The sequence below is a fragment of the Anopheles moucheti genome, chromosome 2, assembly GCF_943734755.1.
Source record: "Anopheles moucheti chromosome 2, idAnoMoucSN_F20_07, whole genome shotgun sequence".
In the NCBI taxonomy this organism is placed as follows: Eukaryota; Metazoa; Arthropoda; class Insecta; order Diptera; family Culicidae; genus Anopheles; species Anopheles moucheti.
The window spans coordinates 30,963,572-30,990,221 of NC_069140.1; the positions used below are offsets into that span (position 1 = coordinate 30,963,572).

The window sequence follows — 26,650 nt, forward strand, 5'->3', positions numbered from 1 at the left end:
TCGTTGGCTGGATCAAGTGGAACTAAACCTGTCCAAGAGTTGATGCATTCTTTGAAACGGATTGGTGACCTGCCCATAGTTTAACAGAACCTGCTTAACTGTAAGCGAACCAAGCAGAAGATCTGTGAGAAACAATTTAAAACATTTAAAAGAAACATTTTCACCGTTCGGACTTTATTCGGACAGGATTATTATTACATCGGTACATTTGCAATTACTGCACTTAAAACGCACACTGCCCCGCTGCGCTGCGTCTCTGTGTGGCATCAAGATGGTACAAGGTTGTGCTATCCGTTGATAGTTCGGGATATTAACAATAAGAGTCTAATCAAACCGTAAACGACGTTACTGCAATCCAATCTTTTTCTTGTAGAACGGATTTATCGGGCTGGGTATTAGGTTAGGCTTCAGTAGACTTTTGGAGGGCTTTTTGCTGGAATCGAACGGTAGCTGAGGCGAACTTTTCACCTGCTTGATGTGTTCCACCAGATCTTGGGCGACATTTTTGCTCAGCGCAATCTTAACCCGCTTTCTGGCCGGCGTTATCGGCTCATCATCCACACCATCCACATCAACCCCATTGGTTGATGTCCTTTTGAGGTTCGTTTTGCTTGCAACGGGCGTCGCTGTTTTTTCCCCCTTTGCGGCCTGTTTCATCTTTCGCGAGGGAATGAAATATTCTTCCTCACCTTCTTTCAACGGTTCTGACCATTCGTCCTTCGTCTGGAACGGTGGGGTACTGTTGTTCGGGGTAGGGTTTTTGCTTTCCTGCTGCTTTTTGTTAATCGTAGAGGCTTTCTCTTTACTCTTTTTGGATGTTTTATCTTCGTTAACCGGCTTCTTCTCTTTTACGGTAACCGGCGACGATGTGGTTTCTTCCACAATTGGTACCAGTTCGGGGACATCATCCGATTCACCAAACTGTGCCATCTTAGTTTTCTTTTTCAAACGTTCTTTCAGCAGCTTCAACTTTTCTGCCTTCTTGCGCTCCAACATATCAAGTTTCGCCTGTTTCCGTAGCGCAGCTGGATCCATTTTGCGCTGCCGAATTCGTTTCCTTTTGATCTTTCCAGTTGTTTCTTCCGATTCGGTGGGTGCAACTGTGTCGACGTTCGATTCGTTGGCATCATTGCCATCAACTGTCTCATTATTTTCCCCCGATTTCGCACGTTTTGCCTGCTTTAAAGCCTCCTTTTGCCGGCGTTCTAACTTTATCTTCATCTTTCGCTCCTTCTTAAAGTTCGTCACACTTTTCCGTTGGTCACCAAGCAGCTCTGTGCGAAAAGTTTCCAATTCTTCCACCTTCTCATCGATGTTTACGGCAAAATCTTTCGGGTTGATGCTTGGCACGCGCTTCACACCGATCGGGTACACACCAGCGGCAAACTTGGTAAACTGTTTCACCAGCTGAATCGCTCGCTTCTTGCCCTTGGAATTGACGAACGATTTGTAGCGGTACGTTTCGAACAATTCGATAAAATCCTGCGGGTCAAACTCAATCTGAGGTATGTCGACGCTAACGCGACCGGCCCGTGGATCAAACACCCTTTCCGTACTCTCGCCACCATCGTCGTTTGTTTCCTCTAGCTCTTCAACCTCCTCCCCCTCTTCTTCTTCTTCTGCCTGTATTTCGGCCGTTTCTTCGCGCTGTTCATTTTCCTGCCCGTCTTCCGCGTTCTCCTGCTTCTCCTCCTCATCATCTTCGTCCTCCTCGGTGACAAACTCTACATTGTCGATGTTTCCCGTGACGAAGTTTCTGCTTTTCCACATCTCAAACTTTTCCTCATAATCCTGACCCAGATCGGACTGCTGCATTAGTGCGTGGAAGATGTTTTTCTTGATCGAAGCACTGACCGTTCCATCGTCCGTTCTTAGTAACGCTTGTACGAAGACTTCCATTATCTGCTTTACCGTTTCCTTCGATATATTCCCATCTGTCACCTTTGCCAACTCATTCAGGAACAGGTCGTTGAAATGGTGCATCAAACCGAACGAGACCACATCCCGATTCAGTATGGTCGTGTTTATAGTTTCTTTAAACAACTCAACGTGGTCCTTCTGCCAGCCGCTTTCGTGCAGTGCAAACAATGCTTGACGTGTTAACCGACGGACTAGCTACAAACGGGACGGAGAGGGATAAATGAGCAACGGGAAATGGACACAGCTTCCTCAACATACCATCATGAATTTATCCATCCGCCAGCGATCGATACCGAACCATTCGTTGCCCATCGTAGTGAGGAAAGCCTTGAAGAATTGCATCGCTACCGGGACATCGTGATCAAAGCAGCGGACAAGCGAACCGAGCGATTCGGCAAGCTCTTCCTGCACCAGCGGCTTGTCCGACATCCACATACAGTAGAACAAACCTTTCCAAAGACGTAAAAAGTCCACATCGCTGAAAACTGAAAACAGACAAGGTGTCAGAATGTACCATACACACACGTACACGATTATGCCACTCTGAAATTATCCTTACCGAACGTGCTTTGGCTGCGCGTGGAAAGCCATGTCTTAAGATTTTTCAACACCCTCCGGCGCAATGTAGGATTGTTTCCGGCCAATGCCCGAGCAAATTTAATTTCCTGTGCTATGATGGTCGATTTATCCGCAGAACTGGTATCATTCATCTTGTATTTTGAAGTGGTCCTTTCCGTGACGATACTGTCCTCCTTGACTACCATGCTTCCCTTCGATCCGGTATGCCGTGCGTACACGAGAAAGAGCTGTTGTTGACGCGTGAGCACGTGCGTGCATCCAACAACTTTACGGCACGGAGAACTTTAACGGTACGCACCGACCAAAGCGAACCCGAGCTTCTAGCGCAACACGTTCTAAGGGAGCTCGTGGAAGTATATTAACAGAGTAACAGTTTGAGTACCTTTTAAAATGTGGATTTCATGCGCTTTTCTCAGCACCAAAGTTTTCCAGGCTTCACGGTTCACTGTGGTCCACCACATTTGGACACGGGCAATGATAACGTGATGACATTTCTGGTACAAAAATTTAACCAATTCCCAAGGCGTAAATGTGACGTAAAATAACGTGATTCTTTGTTTATAATTTCAGTCGCAAAACAAAACCAATTCTGAACACTACAATACGATTAGATATTACATATAATGATACAATTGTTGTCAGGTATTTGCAATATATCTAACCTACAAGAAGTTAAAAATGTGTCACTCTTATTCACCTTGGGTTTCACATACTACACCTACCACTGTTCGATATCACGATCAAATTGTTACTTGGAAACGGTGCAATCGGCAGTTGCGAGTGTTTGCACATTGTTTTGAACCATGCACCAAGTGTTTCTCATACAACGGGCTCGTGTTCTTTGAAGAAAAAATGAATAACTTCTACAAGACTCGGTAAGCAAAGAATTTCTTTCCTCTCAAACTGTCCCGTTTACATGGTGTTCTTTTCTTTTCACTTGCATAGACCCGGTGCTAGTCCTGGATGGTGGCTATGCTGCCTGTTGCCTGTTTGCTATGCAGCAACTCTTTGGCGCCCTTATCAGCAGGATCATCAACAACACTTGCCACGAGATTACAAGCGCACGGTACTCGTAACCTTTGGACTGTTGTTGCAGTCACTAGTCATCCGCGGCAGCCTGGAATCCCGCTGGAACCGTGGACAAGCCATTCTGCTAACGCTTCTCGTTGCTGCCTTCAACTGGGGCCTGTTTACAGTGTGCCTGAAAGAAAATGTTGTATTCGCCAGTGTTAGTGGATTGCTTCCCGTTGTTCTATATGATAAGCTTTATTTTACTCTGCTTAAAACGATACCAAAGAGCTTCAGCTATGGGGAAGCGTTCATAGTAGCGCAAGGGTTGATTGCTTTTGCTTTCTGCACCTTCCTGCAGTTACCTCCAGTTATATTACGTACGGATGCATCGTACACAGAACTGCAGCTGATCTATGCTATACTTCAGGTGAGTTACCGCATCGTGATCTCAAACCTTAACTACTTCCAACTCGCTTGTTTTAGATCGGTTTGCTGGGAATACTGCTGCTCGTATGCGCAACGTACTCTTTTACGTGGCTTCGCAAAACAGTTCCATTCTGGATCGCTCTAGGCATCACAAGCAGTCTGGTAGCCTTATGCCCCATCGGTAAACTGCCCGCAGTTACACATTTAGTACTGTTCTTCGTGAATGACAAACAGACGATGATGACCACCGGAATGTACTTGGCACTACTGGCGCTAACCGTATCGTTTATTGTGTGGCATTTGAACTACGGGCGTCGCACGACAACAGCTACCCGTAAGGTGTTCCACTTTCTAATCGTTCTCGTGTACGGTCCGGGGCTGTGGTATCAGTGCCGGTTGCTGTACCTGGCCAGCGGTCTTATTCTTGCCGTGTTGATTGTACTAGAGGTAATTTCGCACTGTTTGCTTCCCGTTCCGTTTGTGTCCCTTTAAAATCGGTTTCCTTTGCAGATGGCTCGCCTGATACAACTAGCTCCGGTAGCGAACGTTCTTAACGTGGCGGTAAATTTGTTCGTCGACGAAAAGGATGCGGGTGCGGTTGCTTTAACGCCATTATACCTGCTAGTCGGATGCTCTCTGCCACTCTGGTTGCACCCGGTACCGTGTGATTTAACCAACTCGGGCGGCCTACAGATGCTCACCCTTTCTGCCGGTGTGCTTTCAATTGGCATTGGTGACACAGCGGCAAGTGTGGTCGGATACCATTTGGGACGACATAAGTGGCATGGTACTTGTTTTTTATTATCTACATTAACGAAGCAATAGATTGTTTAATTAAAAATGTTTCTTTTTTCTCCAATCAGCTTCCACGAACAAATCTGTCGAAGGAACGGTTGCGTCAGTTCTGCTACAAGCGTTGGCTATTGGTGCACTGTACCACATCGGTGTGATACATTTAACGGTGAGCAGGGCAGCTTATGCCGGCGTGGCAGTAATAGTGAACGCCCTCGTCGAATCGAGAACGGATCAGATCGACAACTTGGTGCTTCCGCTGATCACCTACCTGATACTCGTTAGTTCCTCCTGAGCTTGTCATAACCGCAAGTAAATTATTCTTTCAATACATTTGTTACCAACATAAAAGTACACACACACAAACTCATCTCAGTTCTCAATCTTGTAATAATTTCTATTTGTATTCCATAAGCTTTAATTATTGAAAATGTTTCATCTACATACCGTCTGCTCTTGCTAGGACATATTCGCAATTTTTGACTTCCTGTGTGCTTTTATCCTTCCGTACGTTCGGGACAGGTCATCATAATTAGTGGATTCGTTATGCACGATACCGCATCCTTTACCGTGTGGTAAATAATGTTCTTAATCTGTAGCTTATCTTCGTGGTTCGAGTGCGTCCGGCTGAGATGGCGGAATTCGTTGGTCAGCTTCAAGCAGTGGGCAATGTTTTCGGGCGACACGAAATCTTCCGCCACCTTGATGCAGTTGTGCAGATTGCGTACCTGATGCGGTGCCCCGGCCGGTATAAATATGGCATCGCCGGAACACTGCACGATCGCGTATCCTTCCACCTGATACTCCTGTTGCAAACGTTTGCGCATGTTCCGATCAAGGTACCACTTCTGGTCGTGTATCGGATCGTGGTTCGGTTTGATTGTGCCACCCCGCTCCAGCTCTATTTTGTTCAACAATGCCCGAATTTTGTCCGCATCCTGCGCATGATAGATGTGCCACAGCGCACCCGGCAACTCTTTCCGCTCCCTTATACGCTGCCTCGTCAAGTAATCGCAGTCCTCCGAATCGATCAGTTCCACGATCTTCTCATTGTACCCGCGTCTCGGTGCGTCCTTCGGGACGCCTACGTACACCATCACATTGACCGCATCGGAAATGTCCAGATGCAAATTGGTGGTACCCTTAGTGGGATGTAACGCCGACCCGTACGCACTATACATCTTGGGACCGAGATCGGGCCGCACGAAAAAGCTGGTCAACCGGCTCGCTAGATTAAGCCGACCTTCGCGACGCGTATACTCGGCCAGTGGGAGTGATTTCATGAGATCGTAAAACCTGGTCGGCATCATTTCGGCGAAATCATCGCCCGGTGGCCAATCTTTCAGCTTCAGCATCATTGGTCGTTCGCGCTCGTCTACCAACCGCTCGCCAATCTCTTCAAACCCATCCCAAAACACCTTCATCTGGTGTCCGCGTACAATCTTACCGTTAAAACAGTTGATCAGATCGTTCACGTCCTCGCCAAAATCGCGTCCAAACGATGCCGGCATCCACAGGTCCATATCCATCTTGCTCGATACCGCCGACACCATCACCGGCTGGCCACGTTCCCACTGCTCGTGGAAAATGCGATAATTGTGCACATCGAGCGGATTGAGCAACCGTAACAGCTTCCCATTGCAGAGCCACTCGTGGGCAACGTCCGTGTAGAGGGTTTTCGAGGAGATAAGGTTCATTTTACGTTCGGCCTTGTTCCGGTAGCGTAGCCCATCCTTCATGCTACGATTATAATCCACAATTAACCGTTCGTTCGTCAGATCGTCATTGCTGTGTTGCCCACGGAGGTTAATAAATTCGTCCAGGAAATCCCGCACGAACTGTTGCACACGTTCGCGCTCGATGCTGATACATTCGGCGAAATCGTTCAGCTGGTCCGGTCTGCTTACCATGTGCGGATGCAAACGTTCGAAGATAGTTTTATCTGATTTTACCATCTGCTTGATGATCATGGCAAACGTAATTTGATCCATCGCAGGAGACGGTTTGTACCGATCGTCTTCACTGTAAGGAACTGGAACCGTTGATAGCGCCTCGTTTAGTTTCTGTTTCCTCACCGGTTGTTTTACTTTTGTATCCTCACCGGTACCATTTCCAACTGCTGGTGCCGATTCATTGTCTAGTGGTTCAAATGTACTGGTCTCTCCCTCATTAGCTTCTTTAGCGCCGTTTGTCGAGACACCATCGGAGGGTTGAATCGGTTTATCTTCCGTTTCAGATCCGTTAGTTGCGCAGCTGATGCAATCCTTGCCGACGTCTGCTTCATTCTGCACAACGGGCTGCAACACATTTTCTTCCGCTTGCCTATCAACGGCCATTACATTCTCGATTGTTGCCGCTGTTGTCTCTTGTGTAATCTCTTCCTTATCCTGCATAATTTCTTGTTTCACCTCTGGCGCCGGTGGAGAAACGGTAGGAATTTTGTACAATCGTTCATCGAAATGATCACCGTCGGTATGAATTTCTCTAACGAACCCATCAAAGCTATAGCTTTGTTTTTCCTTGGTTGTTTCATCATCCGCTTTCGACATACCGGGTGCATCCCATTCATCGTTCTTTTGCTGTCCCTTGCCGTCCCGGTACTGTTGGGCAAAGACAATCCGACACTCGACCGGATCGTTACTAGCCGTGCTGCCAGCGAATCCCATTTGCTCGATATGCTTTATAGTAACCGATACGTCTCCGAACGATGATTCTACATCCGCACCATTCCCACCATCGGGCGTGATCGGATAGATAAATTCAAACTTATCCTTAATTTTCCTAAACAGATGCTCCTTGCTTAGCGGACACTCGCAGTTGAGCGGAATCTCGAGCAACGCGCAGATACCGTGCATTTGACGGACCAGCTTGTACAGACACTTGCTGGGAATAATTTGCGTCAGCATGAGCAGCGTTTGGTCGTGTGGTTCTTTCGTGGCGCTGCACAGCAACCAACCGTTCGGGTCCTTATCTTTGGTTGTTGATTCCACCGTAATTATACCATTTTTGCGACACTGCAAATAAAAGAACAATGTTAGTGTGTCCCGCATGAAAGGTACAAGCAGAGCTTACCTTGTAACAGTCAATGCACACAACGAAACCGCACGCGGTACAAACCCAATGATGGTTGAATAGTGTCGTCTGGCAAACGTCGCACATTTCCCGCACTCCATATACCGCCTGCTTCCAAGCAATTGTTTTATCTGAAAGAAACAGACAACATCATGTTATAGAGAGCGAGCTATTAAGAAATGTCGCCTCCTACCCGGGAACTCACCCTCCGCCATATGCTCAAAGTATGCTTCCTTTTCTTGATGAAAAAGTTCACAAAATTTATACCCTACTTGGCCGAGTAAAAATTTTGACTTTTCCACCGTTAGGTCGGCGGGCACCTTCTGTAAATTGGAGCTCCACAGCCCAGTGTCCGCATCCTTTGCATCCAGAAATGGATCGGCAAATCCGAAAACTTCCAGCTGGCCCAGATCGTTGTACCTTTCATGGAAATGTGAAATAGTGTATGAACAACCATACAATCGTAATGGGTTGGCTCCAGTACTACTTACTTCAGCTTGCGGAATGCGATAAAGCGACAGAAAATGGCATTCCTGTAGCGTGCGGAAGCGGAACGACCACACTCACGACAGCGCGGTAACCGAGAGGCCACCTTGTAGCATGGTCCATTCTGCAAGAACGCTTCCGGTGGGCGTTTTTTCCTCGGATAGGAACGACGCTTCTTGGTTGGATCTAGTTCCTGCGTTGCGTTCTTCCGTTTCATCACTTGTATGGTTTGGTAAATCATTTTTTCGTACTCCATCTTTACCATGGTGGAGTCCATTGGTGGCGTTGGGATAACGCTAGGTACAGTAAGCTTTTCTGTTTTCACTGCAGGCTCCTGTTGCTGTTGTTGTTGCTGTTGCAGCTGAAGGTGTTGCTGCTGTTGCTGCTGCAGCTGTTGATCTATTTCGGCTTGCTTGGGCAGAACCTTGTTTGATTCCATCATTTGGCGCGCTTGCATACCTTGCAGTAATTTTTGTAGGTTGTACGCTTGTATTTGTTCCCCTGTGTACGATAGAGAATGCATTATTATACATGTTATTATGTTATTTGGTGTGGAATAAAGTGAAAACACTCACAAATAGCTGATGGCATATTTGCAGCGACATCTTGCACCAGGTCCGCGTTGCGACTTTCTTTCGTGTGCGAAATCGGAAGGGCCGCTGTTTGCTGCATAGGTAACGGCGCACTGCTACAAACAGTCGGATAGGGGAAGGGAGCGGATTCCTTTACAGCAATTAAACTGTTGCTGGTACTGGTTTCGTGTTTCGTGTCTAAGTTTAGTGCTTCAACTTGGCTTTGCCCGTGGTGTACCTGTTTGGGAATAATACTTGCCGTGTTGCTTTGCGTTGGGGCTAACGCGGTTTTCGGCGGTGGCTCCGTTACTGCTCTATGCGCAGGTGGCGGTTCGGTTGAAGATTTTGCCGCAACTTGTACCAGGTTCAGCAATTGACGCCCTTCATTAAGTTCCTGCGCGTTATAATGTGCCTGGTGGTTTCTGTGGGCCGGTGGTGGTGTAACATCCGGTGCCCTATACACATGCGCCGGTGCTGGGGACGTTGCATTCGGCTTTAGTATAGTAAGCATTACGTTTGTACGATGTTTGGACACCAAGATGGGTTCACCATTCTGGGCAAATGTCTTCACCGACGGATTCGGTGTTCTACGATCTTGATGGAGCTGTAGCAGACGATAGATTTCCTGTTGTTTCCGATGAAAATCACTATGCGTTGTAAATAATGTCTTCACCGTGGGTATGGATGGCTAGAGATTTAAGAAAGGGATAATTAGCAAGTGATGGAAGAAAAAAGAATTTCGGCGCACATGTACCGGTGTACGGTTGGTGGCTGCTGGTTCGTCAGGACCGTGTACCGTTCGTGGAGTCGTATTTTTCGATTCTGTCGCCGATGGACTCATTTCAATCTTGTGTAAATTACTCTTCGTAATATCAAGCAAATGTTTCGCGTAAGCATTAGCATGTGTCTTTTGGTACGATATTCCCTCAAGAGTAGAAGCGCTTGCGGATACACGAGGAATCAAAAGTGAATGTTTTGATGCATCCGTGAGAACTGGCGGGTTGACGATTTTTATCAAGCTGGGTGGTGTGACTTTCCGAGACGTCGATGGAAGTTCGCGTGGTGTAATATTGTACACGGTTGTTATGTACTCTTCCTACAAAAAAAAAAAAATCTTAGCTATGTTTCAGACTTATACTCGAAAATGTTGGAGGAACTTACCTGTTTCCTAGATGTGGATGGAGCCGGTTCTACGACAGCTTCGACTTCTACCTTCACGCGCGATGGACCTCTCTTAGCCTGGGTGTTAAACCTTTTTTCCACCACATCTTTGTAGACCTGTTCGAAAGTTTTCTTCTGCTCGGTGCCATTTGTCTTGTTGCAATAGGCTGTTGACTGTGGCGGCGCTGGTGGTACACGTGCTGCAAACGATGTAGCAAAATTGCCTGCCTGCTGCTCGGTCGGAAAACTCTGCCGGCTATTTTCCGGCGTTACTCGGTTCTGAAACATTTCCCAGCGCCGTTGAAAATCATTCTGTAGGTAATGCTAAAGAATTGGTTACAATAGCTACGCTACACGGCCTACGATGCTCATCAACTTACCTGGTCTTCGGACGACATCGTACTGCGTTTCCTAGGGTTGCGTTTGATTTTTGAATGAAACGAAGCACAGGTAGGTACTTTTAGGCGTAAAACAGAATAAAAGAATCTATTATGCTGCCGCACGACATTGGAACTTTTCTTTGCACTTTTGTTTGTAAGCACAGATCATTCTGATAAATGACAACCAGAAATCGATTGATGCAACATTGCAATGATTCACAGACTGCCCCTACCGGCGCGCGTGTGTACAAGCAACGTAACCCCGAATAAAACTATTGCTGAGCAAAGCATTTTACACAGAATTGGTGCACAGTTCGCAGAGGTTTTTAATTAGAATTTCATGCAGCGCATACGTGAATACGTGAGATCAATGGCATGATATATGGTGGCTTTTTCAAGATACATACAAGCACCCCAACAAACAAGCATTTGTCCGAATCTTGAGGTGCTGTCAAAATGTCGCTACCCAATGCGCAAGGTAAGGAGAATTTTGTTGGTAAATAAAAACAAGTGGTCAAATGCACACAGGAACGGCATGTATGTTTTCTTCTTCACATGAGATGGAAAATTGAGCTGTACAAAAGCTGTAAATAATATCAAAGTAATAATTAATAAGTGGGAGATACTTACTTTATTTATCAAGGGCTAAAACCGCTTCAAGGTCTTAGCCTGCTGTAGGTGTCCTTTAAACCCGGCTCACGGCCTTTCTATTGGATGCATTAACGCCATCCACTCTTAACAACCACAACCTTATTAACAACCTAAAACGGTTTTACAGACTGAGCTGTCTAGTATCATTTTCATGACGTGACCAGCACCCCAGCTGATAAACAATAGCTGCTGCTTAACAGCTTGTCTATATGTGAGTCATGGTAGTGATAGGAAAATATGTGATTGGAGGAAGTCAACCTGTAGAAGACCTTGACCAGATTAGATCAAGTGATTTCTATTGAACTCTGATCGAGGACCTTCAATGCATCTGCCTGATGATTCCGAACGGCAATGCCAGAGTTCGAGATGACGGGTTACAGTGAAGACAGGGCGCAGGAGATTGGTTTGGAGTATTAAAACAGTTTGTTTTAACTTGCATCAGATCAGATCAAGCGATCCATCTCTAGCTTCTTCTCATCGCTAGGCCATGCACCAGAGTACAAGTACCATGGGATATTACAATATATGAAATAAAGATTGCGTTATGGATATGTATGCCAACGAGTATGGCCATAAAGGCTACTAACATAGTAGTATGCCTTATTTTTCTTAAATAAACTTAATACACTGAAGAGAGAGTACATGTGACGGCGATTCCCGCAAGTCGTTGGAACTGCTCAGTGTACTTTCCAACGAATATAAGATTTGGCAATTTGTAACACATCGTCGGAAGAGAAAAGATAAAAAGCAGGGGAGATCATATTTTCCAACTCCTTTTCGCGTACCATCGAAGCACTTGTCGCCATGGCAACTAGCTGCAAAATCCAGAAACGCTGATCACATGATATCGGCAACCTGAAGAAATACGTTTATAGTCACCTTGAGCCTGAATGTCATTTGCTGTCACTGTGGCAAACTTTACCTAGCGGCTCGGTTGCAGCTATCAAACGCAGTATTTTTCGCAACATTATCAGCTGTATTCGACCTGCCGCGTTGTAGGCAAGGGAAACACAATAAACTATTCGCTTAACGCTAACCGATACATTGAGTGCAAATAGTTGGTTCGTAACGTAGGAAAATGACGAAAACACGCTTCAATACGTATGATGTTGTGTGCTCCGTGACGGAGTTACAGAGGTAAATACGAGTCTCAGCAGCTGTCTGTCATGATTTTACAACACGGAGTGATTCATATGGCCCCATTGCTTTTGCGTACATTTGCAGATTGATTGGCATGCGAGTAAACCAAATCTATGACATCGATAACAAAACGTATCTGATCCGGTTGGCTCGGAATGAGGAGAAGGTGGTGCTACTGCTGGAATCTGGATTGCGGTTCCATACCACCAGCTTCGAGTGGCCAAAGAACGTGGCACCGTCTGGTTTTACGATGAAAATGCGTAAGCACCTGAAGAACAAGCGCCTCGAAAGCCTGCAGCAATTGGGTGTGGATCGTATTGTCGACTTTCAATTCGGATCCGGTGAAGCAGCGTATCACATTATACTGGAGCTGTACGACAGAGGCAACATACTGTTGACGGATTGTGATCTGCGCATACTGAACATTCTAAGACCGCACGTAGAAGGTGAAGAATTACGCTTCGCGGTACGCGAAAAGTATCCCAAGGATCGGGCCAAAAAGGACAATGGACCGCCGTCGATGGAACAGATCAAAGAAGCGATTCAAAAGGCGCACCCGGGTGATACGCTGCGAACGGCACTGAACCCGATACTGGAGTATGGTGCGTCCGTAATTGACCACGTACTGCACAAGCAAGGACTGTTCGGGTGTCGCATTGGAGGTGAACTTCCGGACGATCCAGCACTTCCGAAAAAGGTGAAAAAGAAACAGAAAAACATAGCGAAAGAGTTCGCAAAAGTTTTTAACATGGATACAGACCTTGCGCCTTTGATGAGTGCTATAAACGAGGCGGAAAACATGTTACGCGAGGCTCAAAAACAACCATCCTCCGGATACATTATACAGAAAAAGGAAGTAAAACCGACCAAGGAAGGCGAGAAAGAAGAGTATTACTTCACGAACTTGGAGTATCAGCCGTGCTTGTACAACCAATACCAGGGCGAACCGTTCAAGGCGTTTGACTCTTTTACGATAGCGGTAGATGAGTTTTACTCCTCGCTGGAGAGTCAAAAGATTGATCTCAAAGCGTTTGCTCAGGAGCGTGAAGCGCTGAAGAAGCTGTCCAACGTAAAGACCGATCATGCAAAACGTATCGAAGAGTTGACGAAGACTCAGCTTGAAGATCGCAAGAAAGCAGAACTGATTACACGCAACCAAGATCTGGTTGACAAAGCTTTGCTAGCTGTGCAGAGCGCGCTGGCAGCTCAAATGTCCTGGACCGACATACAGGATTTGGTGAAGGTCGCCCAAGCGAACAAGGATCCGGTGGCATCCTGTATTCGGCAGTTAAAGCTCGAAATTAATCACATCTCGCTGTACCTTACAGATCCGTATGCGTCATTAGACGAGGAAAACAGTGAAGACGAAGATGAGAGCGAACGGGAAGACGACGAGGCAAAGCTGGAACCGATGGTCGTTGATATCGATCTGGCACTGTCGGCATTTGCGAATGCGAGACGTTACTATGACCAGCGCCGCTTTGCGGCACGCAAGGAACAAAAAACGATCGAGTCGAGCTCGAAAGCGTTGAAAAACGCGGAACGGAAAACGATACAGACGCTCAAAGATGTCCGCACGCAGACGACGATCTCGAAGGTGCGCAAGGTGTATTGGTTCGAGAAGTTCTATTGGTTTGTTAGTTCGGAGAACTATCTGGTTATTGGTGGGCGGGATCAGCAACAAAACGAGCTAATTGTGAAGCGTTACATGAGACCGACCGACATTTATGTGCACGCCGAAATTCAGGGTGCATCAAGCGTAATAATCAAAAACCCTGCTGGTGGTGAGATTCCACCGAAGACATTGCTCGAAGCGGGCACTATGGCCATCTCGTACAGTGTTGCCTGGGATGCGAAGGTTGTAACGAGCGCTTATTGGGTGCATAGTGATCAGGTCAGCAAGACAGCCCCAACGGGAGAATATCTCACGACCGGTAGTTTCATGATCAGAGGACGGAAAAACTTCCTGCCGCCGTGTCACTTGGTGTTGGGTCTGTCGTTTCTTTTCAAGCTGGAAGATAGTTCGGTCGAACGTCATCGTGGAGAGCGCAGGGTACGAACGTTTGACGACGAATCGATCATCAGTAAGGATGACGTTAGATCGGAAATATCAGAACAGCCCGAGCAAGAAATTCACCTAGACGACGGGGAATCAGATAGGGATGACGAACAGGACGCTGAATCGTCAAAAGCTCATGGAGAAATCGAGGAAGAAACGAAAGCAGAAGAAGGCACACTGCCTAAGAAGGTTGCAGCGTTATCCATAGTGAAAGAAATGGAAGAAGAAACCAACTCAAAAGACGCATTGGAAGGCCAGCAACAGGAACACGATGAAGATCAAGGTTTGCCCCAGTTCCCGGATACGCACATCAAAGTTGAACACGATACCGGCAAAGTATCGGTCCGGCCACATCCCATTTTGCGGCGGTTGACATCGGAACCGGATGCCGAATCGGTGATATTTCTCGGCGATGACAAACCGTACATAATTCAACCATCCGCACCGCGCAAGAAGCAAATCTCCAAGAGCAAACAGAAGGCAAAGGATCTAAAGGAAAAGGAACAGAAAGCGAAGGAAGCACATAGTGCTCAGGTGAAGGAGGACCAACAGAAGCAGGGTCAGTTGAAGCGTGGCCAGAAGGCAAAGATGCGTAAAATTAAGGAAAAATACAAGGATCAAGACGATGATGATCGGAAGCTGATTATGGAGATCCTAAAATCGGCCGGAAATCGAAAGCAGGATGAGGAAACGAAAGAGGAAGCGAATGCGCGAAAGGATGGCCAGGGCGGAGAGAAGGGTAGTGATCGGAAGCGTACGCCCCGCTTGAAACCGGGAGAGTTTGAGGAGTTCGGTGATGATACGCCAGCCGCTGCCGATTTAGATATGCTGGATGCGCTCACCGGTCAGCCGGTGGAGGAGGATGAGCTGCTGTTTGCTGTTCCTGTTGTGGCACCGTACCAATCACTGCACAACTTCAAATACAAGGTGAAGCTGACACCCGGCACCGGAAAGCGAGGAAAGGCAAGCAAGATGGCGCTGCAAATTTTTCTCAAGGATAAGCAATGTACGCCGCGGGAAAAGGATCTGCTTAAGGCGATCAAGGATGAGGTGCTGGCCCGAAATATCCCCGGCAAGGTAAAACTGTCCGCGCCCCAGATGCAGAAGGTTCGAAAGTAAACGGTTTGTTGATTGTACATGTTGTTGGCGTTCTTTCTGTTGTAAAATGTTACGCTCTGGTAAATAAAAAAGATACTTCCATTAAAAGAAATATGGATGCAGTTAGTTTTTTTATTTGAGCATTCTTTTGATACTAACGCATATTATGAAAAGCAGCTGGAAGTCAAGAGTAGGCTTTTAAAAAAACTGTTATACACGCAAGCACAACGGGTTTTGATATAACTAAAAGGTCAAAACCAAAACCCCCTATTTAGTAGGCAATGTCCAAACTTTGTTCTGCCATCACGGTACCAAACGCACACACGCTCAAAATCTTTCCCATATTCTCTCGCCGAACGATTTCTCTCACATCATTTCTCTCTTATTTTGGTGTCCTTTTTCGTGAGCGGACAACAACATTTTCCGTTGTATGAAAACGAAAACAGCAGGGTTGTCCAGAACAATGCATAAAAATTTACATAACGATAAGGTAACTTAGAAACTATTTCCAACTTTATTATGATCCATTCATAAAACAGTTGCTTCGTTTGCGAATGCCTATAATATCAATATCCTTACGGTGATATCATTAGCAAAAGAATGAACGGAATGCAAGATATTCTGTCGAGTAGTTGTGCCGACCAACCCTGCCTACATCCGCTGTGGCAGAGTGTACGGATATCCGTGAGATAGAGCGAGTCTGCAAGTGGTTTGTCCGTACGGCCATAAACCAATCCCTGTTCGAACGTGTGCGACCACACAAGGGGGATATCCGTTTTTTTGGGTTGATATCGCGCACCGTGTTTGTACATTATCGAAATGCGTTCAGGAACTATAAACTGTAAAGCGAATGGATAAAGGCAGTCGCGTACCGTACATTTTGCGCAAGTTGTCGAGCGTGGCAAAGAAAGGTTTTCAGCCGTAAGGAATAGCGAAGGATATCTGTCTAGTGAGTCGCGTTATTGGGCGTTCCGAAAGCAGCGAATGGTAAAGTTACTTGGCAGTGTAAACTATGTTTTTTCCACCTACTGTTTGCTAAACGGTGCGATGGAAAACATATTTTGTTGGGTAAAGATTAAAACCCAACCGTGAAACATTCCTTCGCAGGAATGTTCAACGACAATGGTTGGGTGCGTGACGGTATTACTCGTATTGTGTGCTTGACACTGAGCACTGGCCGTGCTCCATTTCTTGTACCACATTCCGTGCCAGCAATAAGTGTGTGGAACCCGTGAAAGGAATATCATGTATCCTATCGTAGTTTGTAGTGGAAAATAGTGCGGTGATGGTAAAAGCATTTCCATCCTGGGGGAAACAATATCCCACCAGTTTTCCCATGATGGTGCCCCAGAAAATGTCAAAATTTTCATACATAAAATATCGATCGCGAACCGTTTGCATGTGTTGTTGAAGGCACGGATACGGTCGTCCTTCGCCATCCGCCAACCGTTCGCCATCGTTGTCCCGTGTTTGACGGGACAGGCGAGAGAAAAACCCATGCGCACACAGTCGGGGCCCAACGACAACAGAGCACACACACCAACAGAGTTCGACAGCAGCAGCAACAGCAGCAGTGCCAGCAATAGCCGCAGCAGCAGTAGCAGCAAGTACGGTGTGGTGTACCCGTCCAGCAAACAAAACCATTAGGACAAGGACGTCGTGTAGCTTGCATTTGCTAGTGGTGGATTGCGATAGTGTCAAATAGTGTTGAAGAATAATTGAAAAATTTACAAATTTAGTGAACTGTAAAATGAAATCTTTATGCCAAACAAAGCTATTAAGAGATGTTTATTGATTTTAATAATTACCAATAGGCTTCCAGATTCGATAGCATTACAATCTTAATACTAGTAAATCAGATACCACCTTCGACAACAAATGTTCAGGAAAATTTATTGCGAATTGGTAAACGCCAATGAACCCATCAAACGAATGTAAATTTCGAATACAACCACATTGATATGCCCGATTACCACTACAGGTGCAGTGGATTTTGAGCAAACACATCACAAAAAAACACTCCCCCAATGCACACACCCTCATTGTGCCGGTGTATGGGTGTTAAACAAACGAAATTCACCTGCAGCAGCAATAGCCAAACGTCGTTCAAACCTGTCTCGTTTGCCAACAAACTGCGTTGGCATATATGCCGTGCACGGTTTGAAACAGGTTCGGGATGACAAGTGTCAGTGAAGTTAGTATACGGCAAGCGCAAACCACCTACTAACCAGAGAAGTGGTACCGTGAGTAACGACGCATCGTTGAAATGAAATGGAACATCCCTCCTGAGCAACCAGATGTGACGAAAATGCAACAATGGTTATAAATCCCTGTTTTTTCTGTTGCTGTTGTTGTTGTTGAAAGGAAATCATCATATCCCATACAGAAATGCACAGTGGTAATACTCGTCTAGTGGTGATAGAAAAAAAAAAACAAGCGAAAAAGAGCCCATTCACGCGATGACCTTTTTTGGTTTCGCGTGTATGTTTGTATGTGCTTCACTGTGTGTTATTTGCAAATGGCGAGCGTGATGCGTTGTTGATTTTGTCGCGTTGGTACAGTGTGCGATGGAGGAAAATTGACTGCTGAATATTTCAATACTCTCCTTCCCCTGTCAGGAGTCGCGTTTCACTGCGTTTTCACCGTCTTTTGTGAAGAGAAATTTGTGAATGTCATAATAATCACAGTATGCAACGATCGGACTCGGTCGACACAGCAACAACATTGTTTCTGCTCCACACGATCGAGGATGCTGTGGGATTTAGTGGTGGTGATGGTGAAAACACACTCGCCGACTGTGTGACGTTTTTGCTGCGAGTGTCTTCACGCGATGGAGACGCCCGGTCGGTCATGAGCGCCCGCGTGTTCAATGGGTTCATTTTATAAGTGCGGCCAGTTCGTTGTGTGTGTGTGTGGTGGGAAAGCGGATTTGCAAATAAGCCATGTTTTATGTTCTATTTTGAATAATTCATTTCAGCATCTTGCCCAACACTGGATAACCAGCCACGACGAATCACGGTGAACACATGTGCGGTGTGCCATTAAAGCTCGGCAGCAGTTCGCAACGTGGTGCAATGGAGATGTGTTTGATAAAAGTGGAAAATTGTGTTCAACCGGTTTGCCGTGTCGGTAGCAAACGCGGGATGTGTGCTTAAGCAGCTAGTGACGGATAAATATGGGCGTGTGTAACGAGGTGCCGATAATGATGATGATGATGATGATGATGATGGTGGCAGTGCTTTAAAGCTCGATCGTTCCCATCCCCATTGCCATTGGAACCGGTTTGGTTTAAAGTGTAAAGAAACAGCTTCTTTTAAGCCGCCTTATCGTAGTGCCAATGCCGGTTGGAAATGTTTCATACTATCACAGAAGAAAGTATTCTCCTCAGGCTCCACCGGATCACCAGTGAGTGCGCTTGCTGTAATGTTTGTTTCACTGTTTATTTAATTTATAATTGTATACTCTTTCTAATGAGTATGTTAATCGTATATTTCAGTTTGCTTTAGCTCGCTAACGAGAGTAGTACTTTTCGTAAGAGATTTATTTCATCCTCATATTTCCGTCTTATACGACCCATTACCCGCACGACGAAAGCACCGCGAAGGAAGCATTTGTTGCGCCCCTGAGATGTGTCCTTCACAAACGAAATGACCTCCTGGACTGCCGGCATTACTTATGTATGCGCTGTGGTTTATTTCTCGTCCCACCCAACAGGTCCTTCGTCCGTGTGCCCATTACGCACCGTCCGGTGGCCAGCCTAATGCTTTGAAAGTCAAATTATACCGGCCATCCAAATCATGATTGATGAATGGAAATGCTAGTTCGCGCTTTCCACCCCACCCAACTTACAAATGGGGCAGGCGCGATGCAAATGGTTCTTGCCATTTTTTTTCGCCAACATACTCCGGTGTGCCGTCCGTTACACAGGCTCCAGGGCCGGGCAGCATTGTGAATGTGAGGCAATGGTGATTTATTTAGCTGTGCTTACGAATCGAATTCGAGCGATGGTAAAATTTATACCGCTTACAGCAATTATTACGTGCATCTTTCGCATCACTGTCGGGTCGATTTTGGTTTGCTAAAAACAAAATACAAAAACGACACAAAAAAACACCCCAAAGCACAGTTTATTTGCTGTTTGTATTTGCGTCCTTCGCGCGAAAGGGGGAAAATAAAACAATGGCACATCTTATCATGAAATGAGGGAGTTTTCACCCGAAACCGTTCAATAACAGCGCCCGGTTGCCGGGAAGCTACCACTGTGCTGTTTGTTATGCTTATTCCTGCAGGTTCTGCTACTGGCACTGGAACCGTGCAGTGTGTTATCTTCCCAGTAACGCTGAAGTTTGTTTTGTGAGCTTCGTGATGCGTGGTGTTTTTACCATTTCGGTTTTGTATTTCTCATTTTCCACTGTACCCTGCCACTGACATGCAAAACATAATTAATCGTACAAAAGGATTCCCACATCCAGGAAGAGGGTATTACTTTGTGTTGGAATGGTTCTTTCTTTTTTTGAATGAGTGTTCAGCAAACAACAATGGCACAGTGAGTGTTTTGCCACCTCTCGGCTTTGGGCCACTTAGTTTGGAGCTGTTCACGCCTAAAGGTATGCAATTAATTTGTTTTTAAAGATAATATACCAAAATGGCAACTGGCGCGAGCTGAAAACTATTTAAGGTATCTCTCAATACCAAGAAGTAGTAGCATAAGATTAAAATATTAATTGTAAAGCCCAAGCAGCAAACAATTCGTTCAATAAATTAAAAAATACACAGTTTGCATGTATTTAGGCGCTTTGCATTTAGTTGCAATGAAGTTGTACTAAGTTCGGAATCAATTCTTTCATGATCCAACCAATACTTATCAATGTTTCTAATGTTAGCTTTCAACTGTTAACAGTTCTTTTAAATAGTTACGATCCAAATGAATGAGGCAACATAATTTAAAGTTAAAATTTTTAATACAAATATTCTGTACAGTAATTGCCTACATTTAGGCGTTAAAATTTAATAAGAATTATACCTTGTTTTGCGTGACCTACACATCTAACCGTAAGGATTTGAAGCATAATATTTGTCTGCAATAAACGTACATTCTGTTTGGTTTGAAACGCCATAGTTTTCCTCGCTAAAAAAAAGCTTTACATTGCATCCCGCCCTTATGGTTTTGTGTTTTCCCTAAAGTACATAAAGGTTTTTTGTTTATTCTTTGCTGACTTATGTAGTAGAAAAAAAAAGAAAGAAAACTCCAAACTCCCGCACCCGTGTGCGATTGCACCCGGAAGGAATTGAACTTTCTTGTTTTGACTCCTGTAAATATTTAGTACATAACCTCACCGCCACGACTACTACGCCATGGATCGGGACGGGTGGGGTTTTGTTGTTTCACGTACGGAAGGTTACCGTGTTACTCGTGTCATCCGTCCCTTCGCACTAAAACCATTTCCACCAAGCTAGCTGACGGAAGTTGGATGTACACACGCACACACACACACACACACCTATGATTAACGAGCTGTGGCCGCGAAAGCAATAGCTTTAAGTGGCACAGGATGACGGACCGAAAATCCTGTCCGTGTTTGTTAGCCCTGCTGATGGCGTGATTAGTTCGTGTACCGTGTACCAAAAGCACACCCGAGCTTAGGTTTGCGTTGATCGGTTGTTGTGCGAGCGCCATACCTGCCGGTGCCCGGTACCGAGTATTTCCGTGCAGCGTTCCTAAGGATGACTTTTATTTTGCTTCTCCGTTTAACCGCAGGCGGAGCGACGGTGAGCGAACTGTTTTTGCTGGATCGGGGCGGTTTGGAATTTCATTTGCATGGAATGTATTTATGCAAATATCTGTAAACAACGCATTCCGGCCATTGTGTAATCGAAATGTTCGCCGTCGGTACGCGCTCGTTCTGCCTGCGCCGTTTACGGGAGTTTAAGGTGAAGGTTGTGCGAATAGAGTACGTCCCTGTTAAAGTGCATGCGGTTCAGCTTTCCAGTACGATCACTGATCAGCGATGGTTCATAAATTCCCGTCATTAAACTGCAAAATTATCCACTTATGGGCAAGAAATGACCAACATTCCTCGAGTGTGTTTTATTTGTTCTCCAGAAAGCGTCTCTTTAACCTGCCTCGTGTTGTTGAGGTACCGTGCCAGCAGAACAACCCAAAACACGTTGACCCACATTTGCGCCCCGGCTGTGCAGACCGGTGCAGATTTTGTCGCTTCGTAATCCGTGGCATATTAACTATTCGGATAACTTTTCCCCGATGCTTCTGCTGGCTGTTACACACGGCTTTCCGTTATGGTTCCTTCAGCCTGTCCCCAGTTAAATCGGTTGGTGGGAAGGAGGGGAGGTTTTGGTTCATTCCTGCCCTCCTAAAGGGACCGAACCGGGACGGAACGACAGTGGGCGTAAGTTGCAGCATACGTACGCGGTGTGTAAGTATGTGTTTGATTTATGTTGAGCTCCCCGGAAGCGGGCATGGATGAAGGGCGGGCTGTTGTGACTTCCGTCTCTTCCACCGAGCGAGAAGTTTTAAAGACCACAACACACACACACACAGACACAGACGCAACAACAACCGACAGCCGACATTCGGGCCACAGTGGGAAGGATTCCGTCAACGATCGAAACGAGGTACGGCAGGGTAGTTACCGAAAGGGGTTTATTATGCATGAAAATGTCCCTGGGACTCCTCGTAAACATGCTAGGGGAACTAGTGCTGATTCAGTGTTGCCATAATTTATGCACAGCCCTCTAGCCATCCCGCCATCGCTCAGCTGGCTTTCGGCACATGTCTTTACGTGTACGTGTAACACTTCGAACGGGATTCGGCACGTGTGGTGGCGGTTGTGTGGTGTTTTGCTGACCGGGGAGGTTTTTTTTTGTGTTGCGTTCGTTTGGTACCTTTTCGTGTCTCCCGCCACAACTCCCGCCAGGATTTACCGTGCAGCGGCCGAAGAAGTAAACTCGCTCCAATGCAGCTAAAGTGCTTTTGCAGCGTCGGAGTAATAGAGGCCCCATCACCGTTTGCTACGGCTCCGGAGCTCCAAGTGCGGAGATGATTTTGCACCGTATGGATGAGTCATTGTCCCACTTTGTGTCAGTAAAGGATAAATTGGCTGTGAATGTGTTTTTAAGGATGCGCGGGGAGGGCTCCTTGATCACGGGTATCGCTGAGTGGGGAAAGATTTTTCCACAGCGCAGATCATTCACAAGGTAATCACAACGTGTTATGCTTTGATGTAGTCCACGGTGTTTCGTCAGGATGAGTCTCACATAAAAAAAACAGAACCCTTCAAACCTGCATTGCACACCAATGCGTCCGGGGCCGCTTTGGAGCGATTAGGTGGAAGCCATCTTTAAGTGTTCTTGATGGCGTTTGGGACGTTTTGAGTACAAATTTGATTTGATAATGGCGTTGTCGGAGGGGTTTTCTCCTGGAGGAATACATAATCTATGGCTAAATTGAATAAGTGCATCAATTTTGTGTAAAAAGTCTCCCTACATTACCCTGTGACGCACGTTAGAAATTAGGTTGGGAATTAGGGGTTGTTATGAAATCAGCAGATCGTGTCCATTTGTTAGTTATTCGACATGTTGTTATTGGTTAAGCTAATTTATATATATAAATTTTGATGGTTCTTGCTTCAACTAATGTACCTTTCATTAGCATGCTATGTTTTTGGTAATTTAATTCACATGTGTTCATTCTTTGCCCTGTACGACGATTATAATACTCTAAAGGTGTTAAACAAACCTTTTCTTTTTCTTCGCCAACAAAATATAGGTCACGAATATTTTTTGGAGATTACGCACGACCCGACAGCGGTGTTGCTGGTAGTGAACGAAGCCGCTCGAATGGAAGCATCTCCTCGGTCACCACCAGCCACTCGTCGTCTGCGTGCGTCAGTGTGAATAGTAGTGTGGCCTCGCTGGCCGATGCAGCGAACGCCAATTTGCTGAGCGTGTCCAAGGGTGTCGAAATCGAATCGTGTTCCGTGCCAAAATGTATCGATAGTGCTGATGGTGCCGGTACCGGTACTACCTCGGCGTCCCACTGCTGTGTCCGTGCGTCAACGGCTGGTGAGGGTGTTGTTGGGGCGCAACAGGTGTTGACGGGTCGGGCGTGTATCAGTGAAAGTGCCACGGTGGTTCGCACCGCTGGAGGTAGCAGCAGTGGTTCTGTCAGCAGTGGTAGCAATATTGGGGGCAGTGTACATAGCGCTAACATTAGTGGCAACAGCCAGCAACGCCGAGTGCAGGCGTCAACTGTTGCGAATAATAGTAGTAGTAATAATAGTGGTCCCAGCGGCAGCAAGGAGCAAGCGAACGGACACTTGCTACCGTCACCGGGTGTGGTAACGTCTGGCGGGACGACTTCGGCTGCGATCCGTACCGGGCAGTTGCAACCGGCCAAATCGTCACCTTTAGCTGTAGCGGGACTGCCTTCCGCTTCAACACTGCCATCGGCCGAAAGTGCAACCATTTCCAACCAGTGTTCTTCTGCATTTGGCTCCGCTCATCTGAACAACAATGAAGAACAAAGATCGCAACATGCACCAGGTAGGATATCACTCTAACAAATGTACATCGTGTGATGAATAAGAAAACTTTCTCCCAACTAGATAAGACTCTTTGTTGCTGATTTTTTTTATATTGGAAGCAATGTTTATATAGAAACAAACACCGTACTTTGCATCACTTGAGGAGCTTCAAATGTTGTTCGTGCCAGAAGCAAGCGACACGCACAACTTTCTTGAGAACTTTGCCCGAGATTTGAGAATTACCGTCTTGAGCTGGTCCAAAGCGATGATTTATTACTGACACAAACAAAATGTATGTAGGGAACTATTACCTTTCTTACTTACTTGGCCTACTACTGGAGTCTTCTAAACCTCTCACAGTCGAGCGGCGTCGTTAGAAAATCTATTATTCCGGCCTTTCTGGCAGACGCATCAACGCCATCACTCCAACTCATCACACCTCCTCTGTCCATATGGACGACCTAAAAGGAATTCACGGGCTGGGTCGTTTGGTGTCATTCTTATGACGTGATCAGTCCACCGGGGACCTTGTCGTAGAACTCGTGGGCAACAATTTACACCACAAAATAAGTGTTAATGTCCGCTGCATGGATTCAAATCAAACAATACGTTCAATGCTTCAAACGAAATTATTCTACTGGTCTGGTCTCTGATTCAGTCCAGAGAGATGGGAAATTTGAATAATACATTGCATACCTGTAGGCGTGCACAACTCAAACGGCTAGTTCGTGGTAGTTAGTTAGATAACTTATAAAATCCCGATACAACTAATCAACCGCAGACGCATACAGTTGGTTGTGTTTGGTTTACTTATCTAACCAATTTTCACATCTGAGTGGCTTTGCCCCCCCCGCTGCCCCGGCCTAATTACCAAATTGAAAACCATGATACCCTTTTGATGGGATTGTTCACGATCAAGCATCACGTGACGCTACTCATAATGCTCATTGGTTCATGTAATACCATGATAAATTCACGAGAAATTATGCTGATTCAAAGCGTAAATCACTGTCAACTAATTTGATCGATATTGTTTCGCACCGTTGCCGGGAATGGCTATCGCTTGCCGGTGGTAATTAACGCCAAAAGTGACTGTTACGCGTGGTAGGTAGTTCTTGGAACGTAGCTCCGGCAGCCTCCAATTACATGCCATCGCAACAAAGCACAAGCCAAGTACACAATCGCACCATGCATTAACGGTGGACAGGTGTTGCAAGTTAATCATCGCACTGTTGCTCGTTACAATTATGGTGCCGTGTATCGGGATGATGCCGCTATGGTTTCCTACCGTATCCAGACAATCCGCTGCAAATGCGTGCTAATTGTAGGTAAATCTTGAGGCGTCGGTTTGCTCTAGCGGGTGGGGATTCATTGTACCCCGTTGATTGACGTTGATGTGCTTGTTGGTGGTTTGAGTGTATTAAAACACGTGTTAAGCTTCAAGGCAGCGGGCTTAATTAAGGTGTGCCGTCAGGAAGACGATTAAAGGTTTTGTGCATCGTTTCACAAACAAAGAAACAATAATACGTAAGAAGATAATTTTGTATAGCATATTGCATGACTTTAGGCGCTTTGTTTGCGGGATTGTGTATCTTGTTTTAACGTTGCCTTAAAGTATGCAATCTGCTTGACAAAACGACTCGGGTCATGCGAGACGTGTCTGTTCGTAGCATGGTCGGTGTTTTCCACCAGCTTGAAACACTTGTTTGTGTTTAATTTGGCTTCACAACAGCAGAAGAAATTCACCACGGTTATTTGTAATCGTTGTACTATTTGCACAGATTGTGAAAATAGTTTAACCTTGCTAATTACTTGCGGTTTGAGCTTCAGCTCCTTCATCAAATACCATGCCAAGAAACCATCTCCGGCTCAAGTTAATGTAACCTCAGAACCGGTAAGCGAGTTAACGAACGAACTTTTAATCTTCCAACCGGAACACCGGTACTGGAGGGGGCGGTGGGTAAAATGTGAGAATTAAAATTGGCTTTCCCTGCCCATCTGTAAGGGGATCGGGCAAGGGCAAAAAACAAAGAGAGAAGTGCAATTTATGAGTTCAGCGAACGACTTTTTCGCTCTTCTAGCGTGAAAAGACTACATTCGATCGGCTATGTTAGCAGTGCGCGCGTTATAATGGTTGTTGGGAAGCGGTATCGGTATCGTCAGGCGGACACGACGGTGGATTGGAAATTCATTTCCCAAATTGAGGACAACCACGACCATGCCGTCGACGGCTATGAGCTGCTGACGTATGGATGGGATGTGACTTGCATCTTCAAACCGTGTGTTACGGTTCCGTCGGTGGGCCCACACATCGGAGGGCCGGTACGGGCACTTGGGTTGCGGTTGATGCCCGTGCCAGTGGTTTTTCGTCTCCACAAAAACCACGCAACCGGGAGGAATGTAGAACGCATCGCAGAAGGAAAACGTCTTTCAGCATGGTTTGGCGTTCGCTGTGCCATTCCATTTTCCTGGCGACCCGGTTTTCTTGACTTTGTCGCATAAATATATTCCCTCCTCCCGTCGTCCCGGTCTTACCCCGGTCCCAGCACTCGAACGCTGCTACCATGGTGTGTTTTGTTCGCTGCCCTCATACCGAACTAAGTGAGTCGGCATCAGTTTCGACTGGATTACATTACGGCAAATGTCGATTCGAATTTGAGCGCGTTGGGCCGTTCAGCGCGAACCGAGAAGCCAAATGTGAAATTAAATAACCCACCAACCAGCCAGCTGGTGCGTGCTGGTGACCACGTGAGCAAGGAT

The 26,650-nt window shown here is 46.1% G+C and overlaps 5 protein-coding genes across 8 annotated transcripts in view; 3 read left to right on the forward strand and 2 right to left on the reverse strand.

Annotated features, from left to right (window-relative positions):
• Positions 1–165: 165 nt before the first annotated feature.
• On the reverse strand, positions 166–2,952 carry LOC128309913 (ribosomal RNA processing protein 1 homolog). The gene is made up of 3 exons (XM_053046413.1): positions 2,480–2,952; positions 2,179–2,405; positions 166–2,115 (listed from the first exon to the last, which is right to left on the reverse strand). The coding sequence occupies exons 1-3, from the start codon at positions 2,682–2,684 to the stop codon at positions 346–348; spliced, it is 2,202 nt and encodes a 733-aa protein (XP_052902373.1). The 5' UTR covers positions 2,685–2,952; the 3' UTR covers positions 166–345.
• A 296-nt stretch (positions 2,953–3,248) lies between these two features.
• Positions 3,249–7,706, forward strand: LOC128298548 (dolichol kinase). 2 transcript variants are annotated; one of them, XM_053034307.1, is made up of 6 exons: positions 3,249–3,374; positions 3,445–3,937; positions 3,994–4,383; positions 4,447–4,723; positions 4,800–5,040; positions 7,518–7,706. In XM_053034307.1, exons 1-5 carry the CDS (start codon positions 3,352–3,354, stop codon positions 5,021–5,023), a joined length of 1,407 nt encoding a protein of 468 aa, XP_052890267.1. In that variant the 5' UTR covers positions 3,249–3,351; the 3' UTR covers positions 5,024–5,040; positions 7,518–7,706. The 2 variants fall into 2 exon arrangements, with proteins under 2 accessions (XP_052890267.1, XP_052890266.1); XM_053034306.1 differs by lacking the exon at positions 7,518–7,706 and having other exon boundaries at positions 4,800–5,066.
• Positions 5,112–10,659, reverse strand: LOC128298544 (lysine-specific demethylase 3A). 2 transcript variants are annotated; one of them, XM_053034300.1, is made up of 8 exons: positions 10,400–10,659; positions 10,020–10,343; positions 9,613–9,954; positions 8,862–9,546; positions 8,292–8,787; positions 8,006–8,220; positions 7,801–7,931; positions 5,112–7,742 (listed from the first exon to the last, which is right to left on the reverse strand). In XM_053034300.1, exons 1-8 carry the CDS (start codon positions 10,415–10,417, stop codon positions 5,226–5,228), a joined length of 4,728 nt encoding a protein of 1,575 aa, XP_052890260.1. In that variant the 5' UTR covers positions 10,418–10,659; the 3' UTR covers positions 5,112–5,225. The 2 variants fall into 2 exon arrangements, with proteins under 2 accessions (XP_052890260.1, XP_052890261.1); XM_053034301.1 differs by having other exon boundaries at positions 8,856–9,546; positions 9,607–9,954.
• Positions 10,660–11,983: 1,324 nt separating this feature from the next.
• LOC128298545 (ribosome quality control complex subunit NEMF homolog) lies at positions 11,984–15,453 on the forward strand. Of its 2 annotated transcripts, XM_053034303.1 has the most exons (3): positions 11,984–12,187; positions 12,275–14,366; positions 14,508–15,453. In XM_053034303.1, exons 1-3 carry the CDS (start codon positions 12,129–12,131, stop codon positions 15,366–15,368), a joined length of 3,012 nt encoding a protein of 1,003 aa, XP_052890263.1. In that variant the 5' UTR covers positions 11,984–12,128; the 3' UTR covers positions 15,369–15,453. The 2 variants fall into 2 exon arrangements, with proteins under 2 accessions (XP_052890263.1, XP_052890262.1); XM_053034302.1 differs by having other exon boundaries at positions 12,275–15,453.
• Positions 15,454–18,648: 3,195 nt separating this feature from the next.
• Positions 18,649–26,650, forward strand: part of LOC128298546 (uncharacterized) — a 42,239-nt gene continuing 34,237 nt past the window's right edge. The window contains exons 1-2 of the mRNA XM_053034304.1: positions 18,649–18,752; positions 23,134–23,909. Of these exons, the coding sequence (XP_052890264.1) occupies positions 18,685–18,752; positions 23,134–23,909 (844 nt within the window). The 5' untranslated portion in view covers positions 18,649–18,684. The remainder of the gene's footprint in view (positions 18,753–23,133; positions 23,910–26,650) is intronic.